Below are 16,408 nucleotides of genomic sequence, written 5' to 3' on the forward strand. Positions count from 1 at the left end.
TGGAATGGCTAAAACACATGCATCAATAAATTTTGAGAAATCATGCGTGTCATATTTACTATTGGCTTTGGATGAAGATTAATTCAAGCACTCCTCTTGTTTCCAAACATCAATGAAGTTTAAGATGGACCAAATGCAATTCCATCCCACCTAATGCTAGGCACCAAACATGCCTAAGAGATTTTTGTTGGATTTCAAAATCCACTGCATTTATGGCCCCACATTGATGCATCTGTTTTATTTACACCGTCCATGCACATGCACCCTTACACATGACATTTGAGTTGCATACGTGTATAGGCGCCAACATTAGTTGTAAAATTTGGTCCATTCATTATAATTCCACGGTCCACCATAATTGGTTTCACTGAATATACCGTGAATAATTTGATCCCAAACATGGAATTTAACAGTAAAAAAAGTTGTGGCATTTCCATACATGTAATCATTGTATAATTATGATGTTAATTCCATCTAATGCAATTCCATGACATTTAATACAGCATACCAAACAGGCCTAGTAACCCAGCTTGAAATCTTGGATCAAGTCCATGCAATAACATCCAATTGACCCAGTTGGTGAGTCAAGTTGACGATTCTGGATGAGTCTGAATCGAGAGTCTCACTCCTAAGAAAGTTTCTTAAGGACCAAAGATTTCTAATCTAAGTCACTGATGAGTTTTAGAACCATGGGTTGCATCACTTCATGCCACGTCTCTTTTTGCCCATATCACCCAATTCAAGTTTGTATATCCTTTAAAAGCTTGAATGTAGGTACATGAATTTCAAGGGACTTGATTTTCTTACAAAAGAATAAACTAGAACAGGTAACTGCCAGATCGAACTTGAAAAGAATCATGGAGAAACGCATCATATACAAACCTAACATATGTGGCACGAGAACGCATGCTTAGCCCAGGCATGACGCCCGTGTGAGCAATATTCTCATTTTTCAGCTTTTACGCTCCTGAAATGATTATAAAAGCAAACTCGATACTGTTTTGAGAGGAGGTGACATCCAAACATGCCCTGATTATACTTGTTTCACCACAATACCAAGGACACAATTGCCATTTTTCAACATATGAGGACACACCCCACATTATCAGCCACCCCTTCTTTTGTCATCTTAATTACTTCTTTCATCAAATTGCTGACTTTAGAGAAGGATTTCTCTAATTTGGCCTTTTAAGATAAACAAAAATGCCAAAGAGGCTTTTGTCATTAGAGGAGAAAACAAAAGGGCATATCCGTCACTGAACGAGAAAAAAATGTCATGACATACACTCAACTCCCTTATAAGTCCCCCTCAATTCCATGCAACAAACCTCCATTCTCTCCACAAATACAAACAACCCATTTTCCTCCTTCCACCTCTTCCCCATTGCATGGTCTCCCTCCTTCCTCACACACCATCCACACGTGTGTCACCAGTGCTAACCTGAACCAGGGTCTGAGCCATGGACCCCTCCCAGACACCCCCACATGGCCTCACCCACGAAGAACTCACCGAGCTTGATCCCCTCATTAGGACATACCACACGTTTGAGAGGCCCCCGCAAACATGTACATCGCTGATCATGCAGAAGGTGGATGCTCCGCTTCGCACGGTGTGGCCGCTTGTGCGGAGCTTTGAGAACCCTCAAAGGTACAAGCACTTCATCAAGAGCTGTTCAATGAGGGGAGATGGAGGTGTAGGGAGCATAAGAGATGTGACGGTGATATCAGGACTTCCGGCGTCGACGAGCACAGAGAGGCTTGAGGTGTTGGATGATGAGAAACATATACTGAGTTTCAGTGTAGTGGGTGGAGAGCATAGGCTAAAAAACTATAGGTCTGTGACATCACTGAATGAATTTAGTAAGGAAGGGAAGGTGTATACAGTTGTGTTGGAGTCTTATGTTGTGGATATACCTGATGGAAACACAGGCGAAGATACCAAGATGTTTGTGGATACTGTTGTGAAATTGAACCTACAAAAGCTGGCGGTTGTGGCAATGGCTTCTCAACCAGGCGACATGATGGGTACACTAGATGGTGATGGTTGAGATTGCAGCGATGAAGATGATGGCGGTGATGGGTTAGTTTTGCTTTTTCAAATTTTAATTTTATATAGGTTTGTGATTTAAGGATGAAAAAAGGAGTGGTTTGTGGAAGTTGGGGTGGTTTAATATTTTAGTTTTAGTGAGTGGGTTTATTGTAATTCTATAGATGATCAAAATCACAATTGGGACTCCCTCTCTCTCTCTCTCTCTCTCTCTCTCTCTCTCATCTCATCTCATCTGATTTCATGTTTCTTTTATTAGTGCTCTTTGATTTCTCCCTTATAATTAAGAAAGGACAGGTGCTCATCAACTCTCTCTCTCTCTCTCTCTCTCTCATTTCATTTCATGTTTCTCTTCTTAGTTTCCTGTGATTTCTCCCCTCAAATTAAGAAAGACCAAATAAAAAATCAAAAATCATTTGTAGTCTTGGTTTTTCATCAACTCTCTCTCTCTCTCTCTCTCTCTCTCTCTCTCAACTTTCTTTGTTCATCTTCTATACACTCATGTTTTGGTTCTCCACTGATTTCTCAGTTTAAGAAACCCCAAATAAGTATCCATTTTGGTTGTGGGTTTCCTTCAATTTCGTCTCTCTCTCTCTCTCTCAATAAAAAACACATCTTGCTATTTCAATTTTTGGAAATGACATTTACACCCCCAGTTTTTGGCACACACACCTCTTTCATTTGTCCTTTTGTAAGCAAAGTAGGAAAGAACAAATCAAAAACATTAAGTAAAACAAAAAAAAAAACCATCGCTACAAACATCAACTCCCTTCCAATTTCTCCACGTTGGGTTCACGTTACAAACAAAAGTGGACAAGTACTTCTATGTAAGGTGCATGTCCTTCATCATCAATCTTATCCATTTCTAGCCGTTAGTTTCATCTCATTGTCTCTTTTCTAGCCGTTGGTTTCATTTTATCAAGGAAAACTAAGAATCCATCTGGTGTAAGGCTCCAATCTCAACCCTGGTTCCAACGGCAGTCACCTAATAAACATAGGAAACATGTGATTAACCTTAGGATACATGTGAAAGGAATCTCCATCTTGGATTCCGATATGCTGCGATGGCGCCCCATGCCTACGTGCCACATGTGTGAGCAACTGACACCGCTCATCCGTAAACATTCCACGGTCTGTGCATCAGGTGGACCTCATGGGTATGTTTAATATCAGCCGTTCGTTATCTTTTATAAAACTCTGGATTTTTCTCATCCGCGTGCAGGCAGCCCACCTGATGTGTGGCCCGGAAGGTTAACCATGCATGAACGATTCATACGTGCTAACATGGCACTTGTGTGGAACATACGAGAAAATTACCATGCGCAAAAGATCAAGCTGGTCCACTCATCAGGTGGGCCACACACTTATTCTGAATCGGACGGCTGACAGGCGTGAATTAAAACCATATATTGTTTTCGGATGTTTGCTAACACGTGTCGGAGCCCCATCCATCCTTACTGCGTACGCATGTGTCATAATCCCACACGTGTTTGAGATCTGAGCTTTCCATCAGGTGAGTTACACTATTTAGATCTTCTGGCGTAAAAATCAGACGAGTTCACACCTCAGGTGGGCCACAGCATATAAAAATAAATGAATGGCCAAAAAAGGTAATAATATCCGTCAGTTTACTTTACTCGTTCTGGTCCACATGGAGTGAAATGATATGATTTTTATGTAGACAAAAGATCTAAACATTGAATCCCGCCGTGTTTCATATTTGCAAGTATGCCCGTGTATGGTATAAATGACACGACGTGCAACGCACTTCGGAGAGGGGGTGAGACTTTCGTTGATGTGTGGCCCACCATGCACCCACGCCGTCCATCCGTTTTGCCAGTTAGTTTTAGAGAATTATAATCTAAAAATGAAGCAGATCGAAGCTCAAATGGACAACACGACAGTAAACGGTGGTGATTGAACTCCCGCCGTTGAAAACTTCTCGGGGACACAAAAGTTTTGGACCAAGATGATATAAGATGATATTTGTGTTTTTCCTTCATCCAGCTCTGTGTGACCTTATCAACAGGTTGGATGGAAAATAAACATTACGGTGGGCCCTAGAATTTTTCAACGGTGGATGTCACTATTCCCACCGTTTCCTGCGTTGTGGTCCAGTTGAGATTTTGATTTGCTTCATTTTTTGATATAAAACTGATGGACGGTGTGGATATAAAACAAATATATCAAAGTGGGCCCCACCGCCCTTAACACACCACCCGATCTGCGTCCAGGCTGATGTCCAAACATAGGAAGCGCAATAAACGTGCGGATGGAAGTTACACGGCCATTATTGTAGGCTCCACGTGACTTTTGTTGGATGTGTCTGTTGTGCAGATTACACGTGATTGCAAAGAGAGGGTGGAAGCTCCCTCACGGAAAGATGACAGGCCATCAGTTTGGTAAAATCCAAACCTTTCATTGACCACCTAAAATCTCAGCTGTCCGTTAATAAGCACGCAGATTTTCAGAAATATTCACGTTGAAAATCTCTTTTAATATCTATTGGAATCACGAAGGTCACTACTATTCCAAACTAATCGGACGGTCAAAAACGTCCTTACTCCTAATCTTAGAGATAAATGAGGAAATATATGCCATTGACTGCGGTTTTCGCAACCTACATGTGGGCCCCACTATCGATGGGACAAGTGGCAGATTTTGCACCGACTAGATCCAACGGAAGTGCCAAAATTAATGTACTTTTCCAACGACTGGGAGAAATTCGGCCATTTTATTTCTAACCACTCAGTTGGTCCACCAAATCTAATTGTACGGTTGTTATCTCCTACAGGTGTTCTTTCTATCAGGTGGCCCATTCAATGTCATTTGCATCAGGAATATACGGTTGGATCGCCCGTTGGCATGACCACTTGGGAGTATTTCATAGTTCTAGCAAATCTAATTTCCAAACCCCAACAATAATAAGAGAAAGCACCATGACACGTGTCACATAGGAAATGGATAATGGATTGCATGGTGAACCCAACACGAATAGCTATGTGGTGAAAGGACCTTGTGGGGCCCACCATAGTGTATGCATTTTATTCCATTTTGCCGGCTATTTTTGTGTGTGAGCCCAAAGCTATAACAAATTAGAAACTAAAGCAGAACACATCACAGTATTGAAACCTTCCTATGGTACATTGATGTTTACTTGTCATGTAACCTACTTGTAAGGTCACGTGGATCTTCACCCAGGGAAAACATAAATTATCAGCTTGATCTAAAACTTTTGAGGCCCTAGGAAGTTTCAACGTTGGCATACAGTCCCTATTGTTACCTTTAGTGTGGTCTACTTAAGCTTTGGATATATTTCAATTTTGAACTCATGCCTTAAAATGAGCTAGCAAACTGATAGATAGTGTGGATAAAACCTAGGAGTGCACACGGGTCAGTTTGGTCCTGTTCTGGTGTGAAAACAGAACTGAACCATTCCTAACGATTCTACAATTTTTGGAATCGGAACCGGACCGTGAAAAATGGTTCGATTCCAGATCGGTTCCACAGTTCTAGGCTTTTAAAAATCTAGCCCAGTTAGATAATGTTCATAGCAAACTCACCCCTAATACCAATGGCTGCAACCTTGCAATATCAGCCTAAACAATGGGACTGATTATTGGTTGCAACATTCCAATATGGAAGGAATGTTCTCCATCACTCTCCAAATGTGGCTACTCTTAAATCTACATAAGGTGAGTCATTCTTGATTTGGTTGATTTGGAAAAAAAAAAAAAAAGATGAAGAAAGAGAAGAAAAAGAAAAGAAGAAGAAAAGAACATGTTCTTTGGTTGTACCCTTTCGCCTTCCCTCACATCCATATCAGATTCTCAATATCCTCAACTCTGTACTCATCCTTCGCTCGTGTTGCATCCTAAGAGAAATGTGACATTGGTCCTCAACAGGTGCCACAGTAGGTACTGCAGTAGCACCCAAATACGGTGAGAGAGAGAGAGAGAGGGCATCGCACAGCCACAGAGCTTAGGTAGGGCCTGGGCAGGGCGCTGCATAGCTTGTGCGGGAGCTTGGGTGGGGGCCTGGGCTGTCGACAGTAGCAAATAGAGATGGAGAGAGAGAGAGAGAGAGAGAGAGAGAGAGAGATGGCGACAAAGAGAGAGAGAGGGCAGGGGCAGGAGCAGGGCGACAGTCGGCGAAAGAGATGGCAGGGGCAGGGCAGGGGCGGCAGCAGTCAAGCTAGAGAGATTAGATATTTAGGGTTTTTTTTTTAAAGTAAAGGTTCGGATCGATGGTTCGAGTCATGATTCGGATTTACGGTTCGGTTCGGTTTGGTTCTACAAGGCCCTAAACCGAAACCGATCCGTATCCAACAGTTCTCGAAATTTTGGAACCGAAACAGGTGTTATCTATAACCAGACCAAACCGGACCGATCCAACGGTTTCAGTCCAGTTCCACAGTTCGATGTGCACCCCTAATAAAACTTCTACAAATTATCGTAAAAAAAATTTCTCATAGCAACAAAAAAGTTACTTTATTTTATTATTATTATTATTTTTTTTAAAGTTAGTTTGATAAGCATCTTTTTAAAAGTGATTTACAGTCATAAGCAAAAAAAATAAAAAATCTTTCTTTTCTTTCATTTTACTTTTCTACTCTCTCTCTCTCCACATGATAGACAATCCATAGCTAGGGGTGTACATTGAGTCGAACTGAGTCGAGCTGGCGTCAGCTTGACTTGGCTCGACCACTAGCTGGCCTCAGCTCGGCTCGGCTCGGTTCGGTCAGCAACTCAGGCCAGTTTGAGCCAAGTTCGCCATTGCAGCATTTTCACAAACACCTAGACCGCTCCTTCAAAATCTCATTGTATTTGAGACAGCAATAATGGATTTACAGGTATTTTATCAAACACCTTCTAAGCAATATAAAAATTAAGAAAACAAGGGTGTTGGTTTCATATACATACCTTCCTTGCCACCAACTGCACTTCTTTGAGTCATTTCGTCAAACACTTGGTGAGCAACATCAATATCAAAGTAACCGAGCCACCGAACTGGTTCGATCCGAGTTCGATTCAAGCTGGGTTCGATCCGAGTTGAGTCAAGCGAGGGCCAGCTCGAACTCATTTTCGAGCTAAAAAAATCAGCTCGACTCGGCTTGAACTCAGCTTTGAACTGAGTCGAAACGAGCTTTTTTTAGTCGAGTCGAGCGAGCTAACCGAGCTAGCTCGGTTCATGTAAACCTCTATCCATAGCACACAATGAATAGTCTACATGAAAGGTGGCCTCCATATGATGGGCTATAGACATTGAAGGTGGACCCCACATGATGGACAATTAAAATTGATGTTGTGCCCCATATATGGGTGGTCCACACCAAAGCTCAGCATCTAATGATGAATGGCCCACATCCAAGTGAGCCCCGCTAATAGACGACCCACATGGAAGGTGGGGTGCACACTATGGACGGTCCACATCAAAGGTGGGCTCCATGAGATGGGTAGTGGACATTAAAGATGGGCCCCACATGATGGATAACCCACATCATGGTGGGCCTGCATGATGGACGGCCCACGCGATGTATGATCCACATCAAAGGTGGGCTCCACAAGATGGGTGGTGGATATTGAAGGTGGGCCCCAGATGATGGACAATAACATTGATGGGAGGCACCACATGATGGGTGACCCACATCCAAAGTGAGCCCTGCAAGATGGCTAGCCAACATCGAATGTGGGCCTCACAAGGTGGATGGTCCACGTTGAAGGTAAGCTCCACACGATGGATGGTTCACATTGAAGATAGAACCAAGGTGGACCCAACATAATGAGCAGTCCACATCAAAGATTGGCCCCACATGATGGACAATGAATGTTAAGGGTGGATCAAATAAATTATAATAAGTATGTTGTTTACTAAACATACTTATCTTTTAAATTAGTAGAAACCAAGAAAAGTTATTTGAGGTATAAGTAGCTTATATAAAGTAACCTACCATACAAACAAGCCCTTATATATAGGCCATGGTTACCTGATAGGTGTCTGCTGGCAATATGTAAATATGTTACAGCCCCAGTGGTTTAATGGCTTAGCTCGATTCGTTCAATCAGTCCTAAGGCTTTTGGCATAATGGTCAAAAGCCCCGGTGGTTTAACAACCTAGCTTGATTTGTTTTATTAGTCTTAGTGCCCCGGTGGATTAATGACCTAGCTTGATTTGTTCCATCAGTCTTAGAGCTTTTGGCATAATGGTCAGATACTTGACAAAATTAGATCCACCTGTGCAACAAGATGTCTTACTTAACAAGAACGGATCTACCAGTACAACAATGTTTACAATATCAAATGATCACTGAGTTGGCAATTGGTCAAGCTAGGGCCAGGCCCTAGTCCTCATCAGGATAGAAAGGCCTCAGCCCTGGCCCTAGACCTGTAGGGTCGAGCTGGGCTAGGGCCAGGGACGATCCTATCAGGAGAAGCGTGAGATGATAACTGGTTTGAAATTTTATTTATTATTTATTATTTAGTTTTTGCAATATCCCTCCATTGGAGATCGCATCATATAAATGGTTTTCAACAAAGCTATATGACATAAAATCCAAAAGTGATTTTCAACCTACACAAGTTAAATGGACCACTTAAAAGTGTCTTCAAATCGTCCATTCTTTTATAACAGTGACCTACTTGATGATTGGGCTGGGCCAACAGGACAAGCCAGGCCATTCATCATTGGCCCTGGCCTAGGCCAGCCCTCAGACCAACTTTAGGGTCCTGCGCCCAAGCCCTAGCCCTACAGGGTTGGACGACCAGGACTGGTCTAGGCATATTAGCCTATTGCCACTCCTAATTGATCAAATGAATTTTGCTCACTAGGTAAAATCCACTTTTGTAGTTCTCCACGAACACAGATTTTTATTATTTTTTATTTTTTATTTTGCCTCAAGATAGATGCACTATGCATGATACACCTTCATATCTATACCCAGAACAACCTGGCACGTTGTCCACTCTGCACATGATCTTGCATAACTATCACGTCCACTCCCAAGGCAGGCCACCCTTGTAAGGAACAATGGTGATTTTTTTTTAAAAAAAAATCATCATATCGTCAACCATCAACATTCAACAGACAGCATGATGTACAGGGTAGCCAACTAGATGAGTGGCTCACCTGACTTCTGCAGCAGGTCACTCCCCGGCAAGGCCCACAGCGTACTGGCAGATTGTCTTGTCTTAGGGTTAACAAAACCTCCTCCAACAAAATCATTATTCCTTTGTAATAGATCCATGGCTTTCCATTGTTCTCCAGGCCCACATGATGAGTGGACCAGCCTGATTTTTGCATCAGGTATTCTTCATGGCAGCGGGGTCATCCTTTAGTATGGGTTGGGTGTTGGTAGCCACACGACACATGGACACTTATGTGCTAGTTGGATGATAAGTCATCATCCGACAAGTTGCATGCAACACCCTTTTATGCATTCTCTTTCACCTCTTCCTGCCAGTTTACCCATTCAGTCTGCCATTAAAATTAAGTTTGACCATGCGCAGATCTGGCTTCCATCTCCCTATCATCATCTGCTTTCTGATACTTGTGTCGAACAAAACTTCAAGGACTTAATCTCCTGCCTTTAAATGGATTTTATCTTTCCCCTTCATTGCTTTCAAAGATTCCTCACTCATACAGTCCTAAGCAAACGATTCAATTCCCCTGCCGTTCACTCATTGATGGTTCCAAATCGATCTAGCAAGACAATGGCCAACTACTCGACGGATGATTCTCACAATCATTCTGTAATTGAATTGAAGAGGTAGCTTTACTCAAATTAAGAACTACAACAGCCCAAATACAGCCCACTCATGTATACAATTACTAACTATATCTTAACTCAAATACGGCCCATCAACTGATTGTCAGTGATGACTGCCCTGCTCAACACAGCTCTTCTAGTTAAAAAAATCCACAAACCAAGCCAATGCGTTAGCTCATACCTAAACTTTAGCCTGGCCTGGCCCATCATGCCTATGAATCTTAGGCATGAGCCTGACCTATAATGAGACAGGTTGACCCAGTCCAGCATCCTTTTTTGCTCCAATCCATTGAGGATTGACCCAAAACCCGACCTAGCTTATTTGATGCTAGATTAAAACCAAGCAAAGTAGCTCGTAACACGGAAGCTTCATCTTTGTTTGTATATGCTATATGAATGAGCACTGGAATTGAAGGTTTCCTCGAATCTAGAAAACGCAGCCCTAAAGTCAGCTCTGTACGTATCAAACACTGGGGGAATTTCGTCCTTCCATCATTCTTATAAGAAAAACTCACATTAGATCTCAACTACTCATCCTATCCAACTTAGTAGATTTTAATCCTCAATATTTGGCCTTTTATAACACAAATTCCAACTAAAGAAACTCAAGCTTGATTGCTAATCCATTCCCTGAACTTTAGTACCAGGCCAAAAAAGTTCTTCATTTGTCATATATCTCAGGACCTTCAAATGATCTACAGATCACTCAAGATGGATGAGATGGCCGAAGTTATGCCTCTCCAAAGTCTACATTTCACAGGACTCATCTTTTGGCAGTTTCCCACTGGTCCGAGTCAGTCCCAGTAGTACCTGCATGTGCCATTTGTGTCAAACTATCATGGTCAGAGAAATCTCACCATCAAGATCAAAGCTCAATGCTCTTGGGAAGAGCCTCGTCTCTGGTATCTGGCAATGCAGTCATACTCCTTCCATGATTGACCTTTCACAAGCCTCTAAGGTTCTGAAAAAGGATCCTCATATGACGGCCACTTCTCAGTCACCCAATATATGAGCTCTTTCCTTCAATGGCTTGAAGGCCATCATCAACCTCCCCTTCTCGACAGTCTTCTTCTTGAAGGCCATCATCAACCTCCCATTCTCGTCAGTCTTCTTCTTGAAGGCCATCAATTAAATCACTCTTTTCATCACCTGGCATCTCTCTTGGATACTCCTGGACAATTGTGGGCATCTCTCAAGCCAAGCACAAATGGAAGTGATGAAGACCGAGCTGAGATTAATTGTGGAATTAGTTGAATTTGCAGACTTGATCATTATTGAAGGAGATTCCAAGGGTGTTATCTCTTGTACATGCTCATTTGAAAAAACGACAAACCCAGAAAAATGACTCCACGAAAAGAAAGCAATCCAAACCACCCCTCTATTGTGATAGAATAAACCCCTGATCCTAGTATTGCTTGGTTTACCCATGGAGAACCCACTAAAGTTGAGCTTGAGATACCCTTCCTTTAGTGGGACCCCGGGGAGGGTCTGCAATGACATAGGCCCATACACACCCCAAGGCCCAACATGTGCTGATTTTTGGATTGTTTATTTTTAGATTTAGAGACCTAAATCAAGGATTACAATTTACTATTTTTGGGAGATATTGGGGCTATTTTAAAGATGTGATTGAAGATATGAAAGGGATGTGATTAATATGATTAAAGATATGGGGCTTATTCAGAGATATAATTACTTTCTAATTGTTTTTTATGATTAGGTTTTTAACATATTAAGGAAGATTAGATTGGTTTGAAATAAATTGTGATTCATTTGAAATCTATCTCTTAGTTGGGGTGAATTTAATTAAAGATTCATTTAGAATCTATAAAAGGGGCGGTGGTGTAGGAGTTAGTCAACGTTATTGAAAATCCTAGGATTCCTCTCCTTCTAAAGCAGCCATACAGTGGCAAAGGTAGCAGCATCCTCCAAAACACCTTCCCTCTATTGTTTAGAAGGCCATCCCCCACTTGCCTCTTTTGGAAACACATTTTGAACCCAACTTTGCCCAGACATTTTTGAAGAAATGATTCCACATGGCCTTCAGTCAAAAGCAGTAAAGGAGCAAATGCTCCACTGTTTCTTCATCCACATGAAATATATATAAATAAGAATAAAAATAAAATAAAATAAGTTTAGGCATTGCTATCTGGTGCTTTTTAAGATTGCTAAACCCAAGTATTTTGTTTAACATGACTACCCAAGCTTGCAGAGAAGCCTCTGTCAAATGTTCATTTCCAATCCTAAGCCACTTGATGACATCCAAAGGGTCTCCAAATGTCAGCGGATCATTATATTCTTTTGGAGAGAGAGAGAGAGAGAGAGAGAGAGAGAGAGAGAGATCCCAAAAAAATGGAAATGCATAAGCAAATCAATCAGGTTGAGATCCCAAAAAATGGAAATGCATAAGCAAATCAATCAGGTTGTCGATGAGCTTCCTTATATTGAGCTCTTCTTGTCCAACACCAACTGCAAGTTCAGGGTTGCCGGGCAGGAGTTCACGAAAAGTGGATGGCGATTCATAAGTATTTCGCCTTCTCTTCTCATTTCTCTTGCAGTGCATAAATGAAGTGATACCCACATAAATAACTACAAAAAATTGAGTAATCCACTGTACCATCCAGAATTAGTCCTTGAATCGTCTTTGCTCATAGGCCCACTCCCTGTGATAGGATTCACCAGTCCTTCGACTCCATCATGGATGACCCACTGTGGACAAACACACCACTGATTGAATGAATCTATTCCGTCTTGTTGGCTTGCAAACCGACGGTTGAAAGTTGAAACTGAAATAGCCAACATTCCAAATCCATCAAGGACAGCTCTTTTATATGGATGAACTTGGTTCTGCAACCTGCACATCATTGTCTTATGAACTATTCATGATGGGGCCACCATGTGAACGATTTGGATTGCAGCGGTGGGGTCCTGCATGCTGGAGGGGGTAGGAGACTACTAATTTGGCTGAACAGGCAGACTACTAAACTGGTTCTCTTTGTTGATGAGTACTTTTCCAATCTCTTAATCAGTTCCAAGAATGACAAGATGGATCCAAACACCATCAATCTCTTTTTATTGGATATCAGTTAAAATCTTTCTATGATTTCATTTTTATCTAGCATGATCAGTAATTTGACTAATTGATACTATAATAACAAATAGAAACATATTATGGATTTAGCGATCTCAACGACAGCTTGTAATTTCCAATCGTAATTTGAGTATATTGCTGTGCCGATGTCTTCTATGGTGTGTTTGGATGATCAATTGAATTGAGTTGCAATGACCCAAATAGCTAATTCAATGCAGAAGAAGTGACCAATGCGGAGGTGGCACCATTTTTAATTCAGAATGATGGCCGAACCTCTAAATGCAATTGTGTGTGTTTCAAGTTGGACTTAAAATGGCTGTGAAATTCAAAATTTGGGGGCTATTCGTTCATTGTGGGTGGAAATGGACTCGATACACTTCGTTCATTTGATTCATTTCCACTTGAATTGAATTATTGCGATTCAAACAATTGAACATCCAAACACGACCTTGGTTCGAAACTAGTTAGTTACAAGCACTGCCTTATCTCAACAGGCCTTCCAAAGGGATTCTCCTCAAGCAGTGGACTTGTCGACAGCCATCCCCACCCTGTCTGAGAGCAGCGAACTCCAAAGGATGCATGAGAAATGGCTTTCCCGCTACAGGTGTTCCACTCAAATGACCAATACAGTCGATGTGAGCCGCTTGAGCCTCAAGAGCTTCTGGGGCCTCTTCCTCATATGCGGCCCACTTGAGCCTCAGGACCTTCTGGGCCCTCTTCCTCATATGTGGCATCGCATGTTTCCTTGCACTTCTCATGTTTTTCATGAGATTGTTCCGTCAGTTCAGGCAGTACAGGAAACATCCAGAGAACGTAAGAAACGCCATCCTAAGGATGTACGACCCATTCCACATCCTGGGGATGATGACGGACCTGTTCCACCTCTGGCTCAGCCAGTTTCACATCCGACTCTGACAAGAACGACTGCAGGAGTTCTTGAAAATCATGGATGAGAAAGAACCTGAGGTGGATGCAAAGAAGGAGAAGGGAAGCAGTAGCTGTAACTAGTTTTGTAAAAATATCTTTGGTAGCAGTCCTCGTGATCAAAGCTCAAGTGCCTATCCTAGCCCTTTTGCTGAGAGAGAGCAGCATGCGTTTGCATCAATCCAAACTATCGAAATTTTGGGCTCCATCATTGTTTGAGCATAGCCTGAAAATCTACCAACCAAATTATCCTAACTGTCCAGTTGGGGGCATAAATGAACAGCTGGAAAGAAAATGGTTGGCAGTTCAAATTAAATGGGTGAACCAGATATTTAAGGTCATCCTACCAATCTGATTTTCGGGCTACATTCCATCCACGATAGGGGGCCAAAATTTGGACAGCCTAGATTGGAATACATGTCTGCTAGATGTATGGTGAATTGGTTGTCAGGATCTAACACGGTGTGGCCAATGTATAGCAGAAACTTTCTGAAAGAATACCCACTAAAACCAAACAAGCCAACAAAATAAAAGACACAGAACACTACATTCATGTAATTGTAATTCACTTATAAAATCTCTTCCAGGCAAAAGAGAACAATGTCCCATGAAGATGAATAAAAATAACCCAAAACAAGCAATAACGATACAATTTCCTTGTGAAAGGAGTTCAGATTCCAACAAGTTCTCATCTTATATATTATAGTTGTGCACATCTAACAGAAGTGTGATGTTTTCTCAAAAGAAAAAGAAAACAAAAAAACCATTAATAAGATGAAACAAAAACAGAAACTATATGATGTAGTCTGACCATTCCGAGATGAATGATGTATGATCCATGGACTCCCCTGGCACATCCTCATGCCTCGATGGCTTCTCCTTCCCTCCTACAAGCCTCGCAGGGTTCCCCACTGCCGTTGTCCTCGGTGGAACATCAATCAACACCACAGACCCCGCCCCAACCTTCGCCCCTTCACCAATCCTCACATTCCCAAGAATTGTCGCTCCAGCCCCAATTAAGACCCCATCGCCAATCTTCGGGTGTCGGTCCCCACCCATCTTCCCTGTCCCGCCCAGTGTCACGTGATGTAGAATCGAGACATTGTTCCCAATCACTGCGGTCTCTCCCACGACAACACCTGTTGCATGGTCAAAGAGGATCCCCTTCCCAATCTTGGCAGCAGGGTGGATGTCAACAGCAAAGACATCGGCGACACGGGAGTGGAGGGCTAGGGCTAGGGGGCGGCGGTCCTGAGTCCAAAGTTTGTGGGCGACGCGATGGGCCTGGCAGGCAAGGAAGCCCTTATAGTTGAGCAGGCAATGGGAGAAGGAGATGCAGGCAGGGTCACGGAGGCGAGCAGCACGGAGGTCAGCAACTGTGGCAGAGCGGATAGATGCGTCCGAGGAGAATGTATGGAGGAAGAGGTCATAGAGGAGGGTTGAGAGGAGAGTGGAGGAGCAAAGCTTGTTACCTAGATGGAATGACAACGAGCGTTCTAGAGATGAGTGAGAAAGTATGGTGGAGTACAGGTAGCTGGCTAAGGCTGGCTCCGACTCGGCATCACGACGAGCTTCAGCTTTGATTTGAGACCATACCCACGAGGACTCGTCTTCTACAGACTCAGACACCAGTGGGGGTGTAGATGGGGCTGTAGTATAGGAGATGAGCTCTCCTGCTGGCATTGTTGATCGAGGGGTTGCAGTTTCTGAAGTTTTTTGTTGATTTTGGGAGTCTTGAGCGTAGGGAGACCTTTTGGGGTATGGATAAGGATAGAGGTGCTTCTACTGGCTTCTGAGTAGCAAAATAACCTTTTATCTTTGTGAATAAAATAGGACCACTTCAGTTTATTTGATTCTTCATTAAGATCTGAAAGCAAATCAGAAGTAACAAGAAACAAACAGCAGCTCAAGAATAGGAGTCACACTATCTTAACATTATGCAATGAGAGAGAGAGAGAGAGAGAGAGAGCAGAAGTAACAAGAAACAAATAGCAGCTCAAGAATAGGAGTCACACTATCTTAACATTATGTAATGAGAGAGAGAGAGAGAGAGAGAGAGAGAGAGAGAGAGAGAGAGAGAGATGTGTGTGTGTGTGTGTGTGTGTGTGTGCTTGAAAGGTTGAAAAAGGAGGGGGTGCAGTTTTATAATAATGAAGTAAGAAAATATCAGTTTCATCAAATAAGCAAATAAATAATGGGAGAAAGAACCATACAAAATTCACCTCTTCTTCCTTATGTCTTCTTTTAATCATTCACTTAAGGGCATGAGAATCCAATCAATTCAATTCATCCCAGAAAACGAAGAAAATACCCCCAGAAAATAAATAAATAAATCCAAAGGAAATAACTTTTGGATCAGTGGAAATCAAAAAGCAGCTAAGGAAAGGAAAACATCACATCTAAATAAAACTGTGGAAGAGGAAAAGGTTTCCTTTTCATTAGGTCAGAGTGAGGAAAAGGAAATCGTCATTTTCCTAGGATAGCTAGGAAACCTAAGGGCCTGTTCGGATTCATGTAAAAGAAAGGAAATATTGTTTCCTATTAAACTCACTTTCCATTGTTTGTCAAGACTTTCTCTGTG

The 16,408-nt window shown here is 42.2% G+C and overlaps 2 protein-coding genes across 2 annotated transcripts; one reads left to right on the top strand and one right to left on the bottom strand.

Moving 5' to 3' along the window:
- Positions 1 to 1,257: 1,257 nt before the first annotated feature.
- Positions 1,258 to 2,236, top strand: LOC131217110 (abscisic acid receptor PYL2). Its single transcript, XM_058211875.1, has one exon. The coding sequence runs from the start codon at positions 1,461 to 1,463 to the stop codon at positions 2,046 to 2,048; it is 588 nt and encodes a 195-aa protein (XP_058067858.1). The 5' UTR covers positions 1,258 to 1,460; the 3' UTR covers positions 2,049 to 2,236.
- Positions 2,237 to 14,432: 12,196 nt separating this feature from the next.
- LOC131217119 (serine acetyltransferase 5) lies at positions 14,433 to 15,681 on the bottom strand. Its single transcript, XM_058211886.1, has one exon. It carries the CDS (start codon positions 15,508 to 15,510, stop codon positions 14,620 to 14,622), a length of 891 nt encoding a protein of 296 aa, XP_058067869.1. The 5' UTR covers positions 15,511 to 15,681; the 3' UTR covers positions 14,433 to 14,619.
- Positions 15,682 to 16,408: the final 727 nt, after the last annotated feature.

This window comes from Magnolia sinica, chromosome 1, assembly GCF_029962835.1.
Source record: "Magnolia sinica isolate HGM2019 chromosome 1, MsV1, whole genome shotgun sequence".
Taxonomy (NCBI): domain Eukaryota; kingdom Viridiplantae; phylum Streptophyta; class Magnoliopsida; order Magnoliales; family Magnoliaceae; genus Magnolia; species Magnolia sinica.

What these genes read in the sequence shown, in the direction of transcription:
- LOC131217110 (XM_058211875.1), top strand. Translation starts at nt 1,461, where the DNA reads ATGGACCCCTCCCAGACACCCCCACATGGCCTCACCCACGAAGAACTC.
- LOC131217119 (XM_058211886.1), bottom strand. Translation starts at nt 15,510, where the DNA reads ATGCCAGCAGGAGAGCTCATCTCCTATACTACAGCCCCATCTACACCC.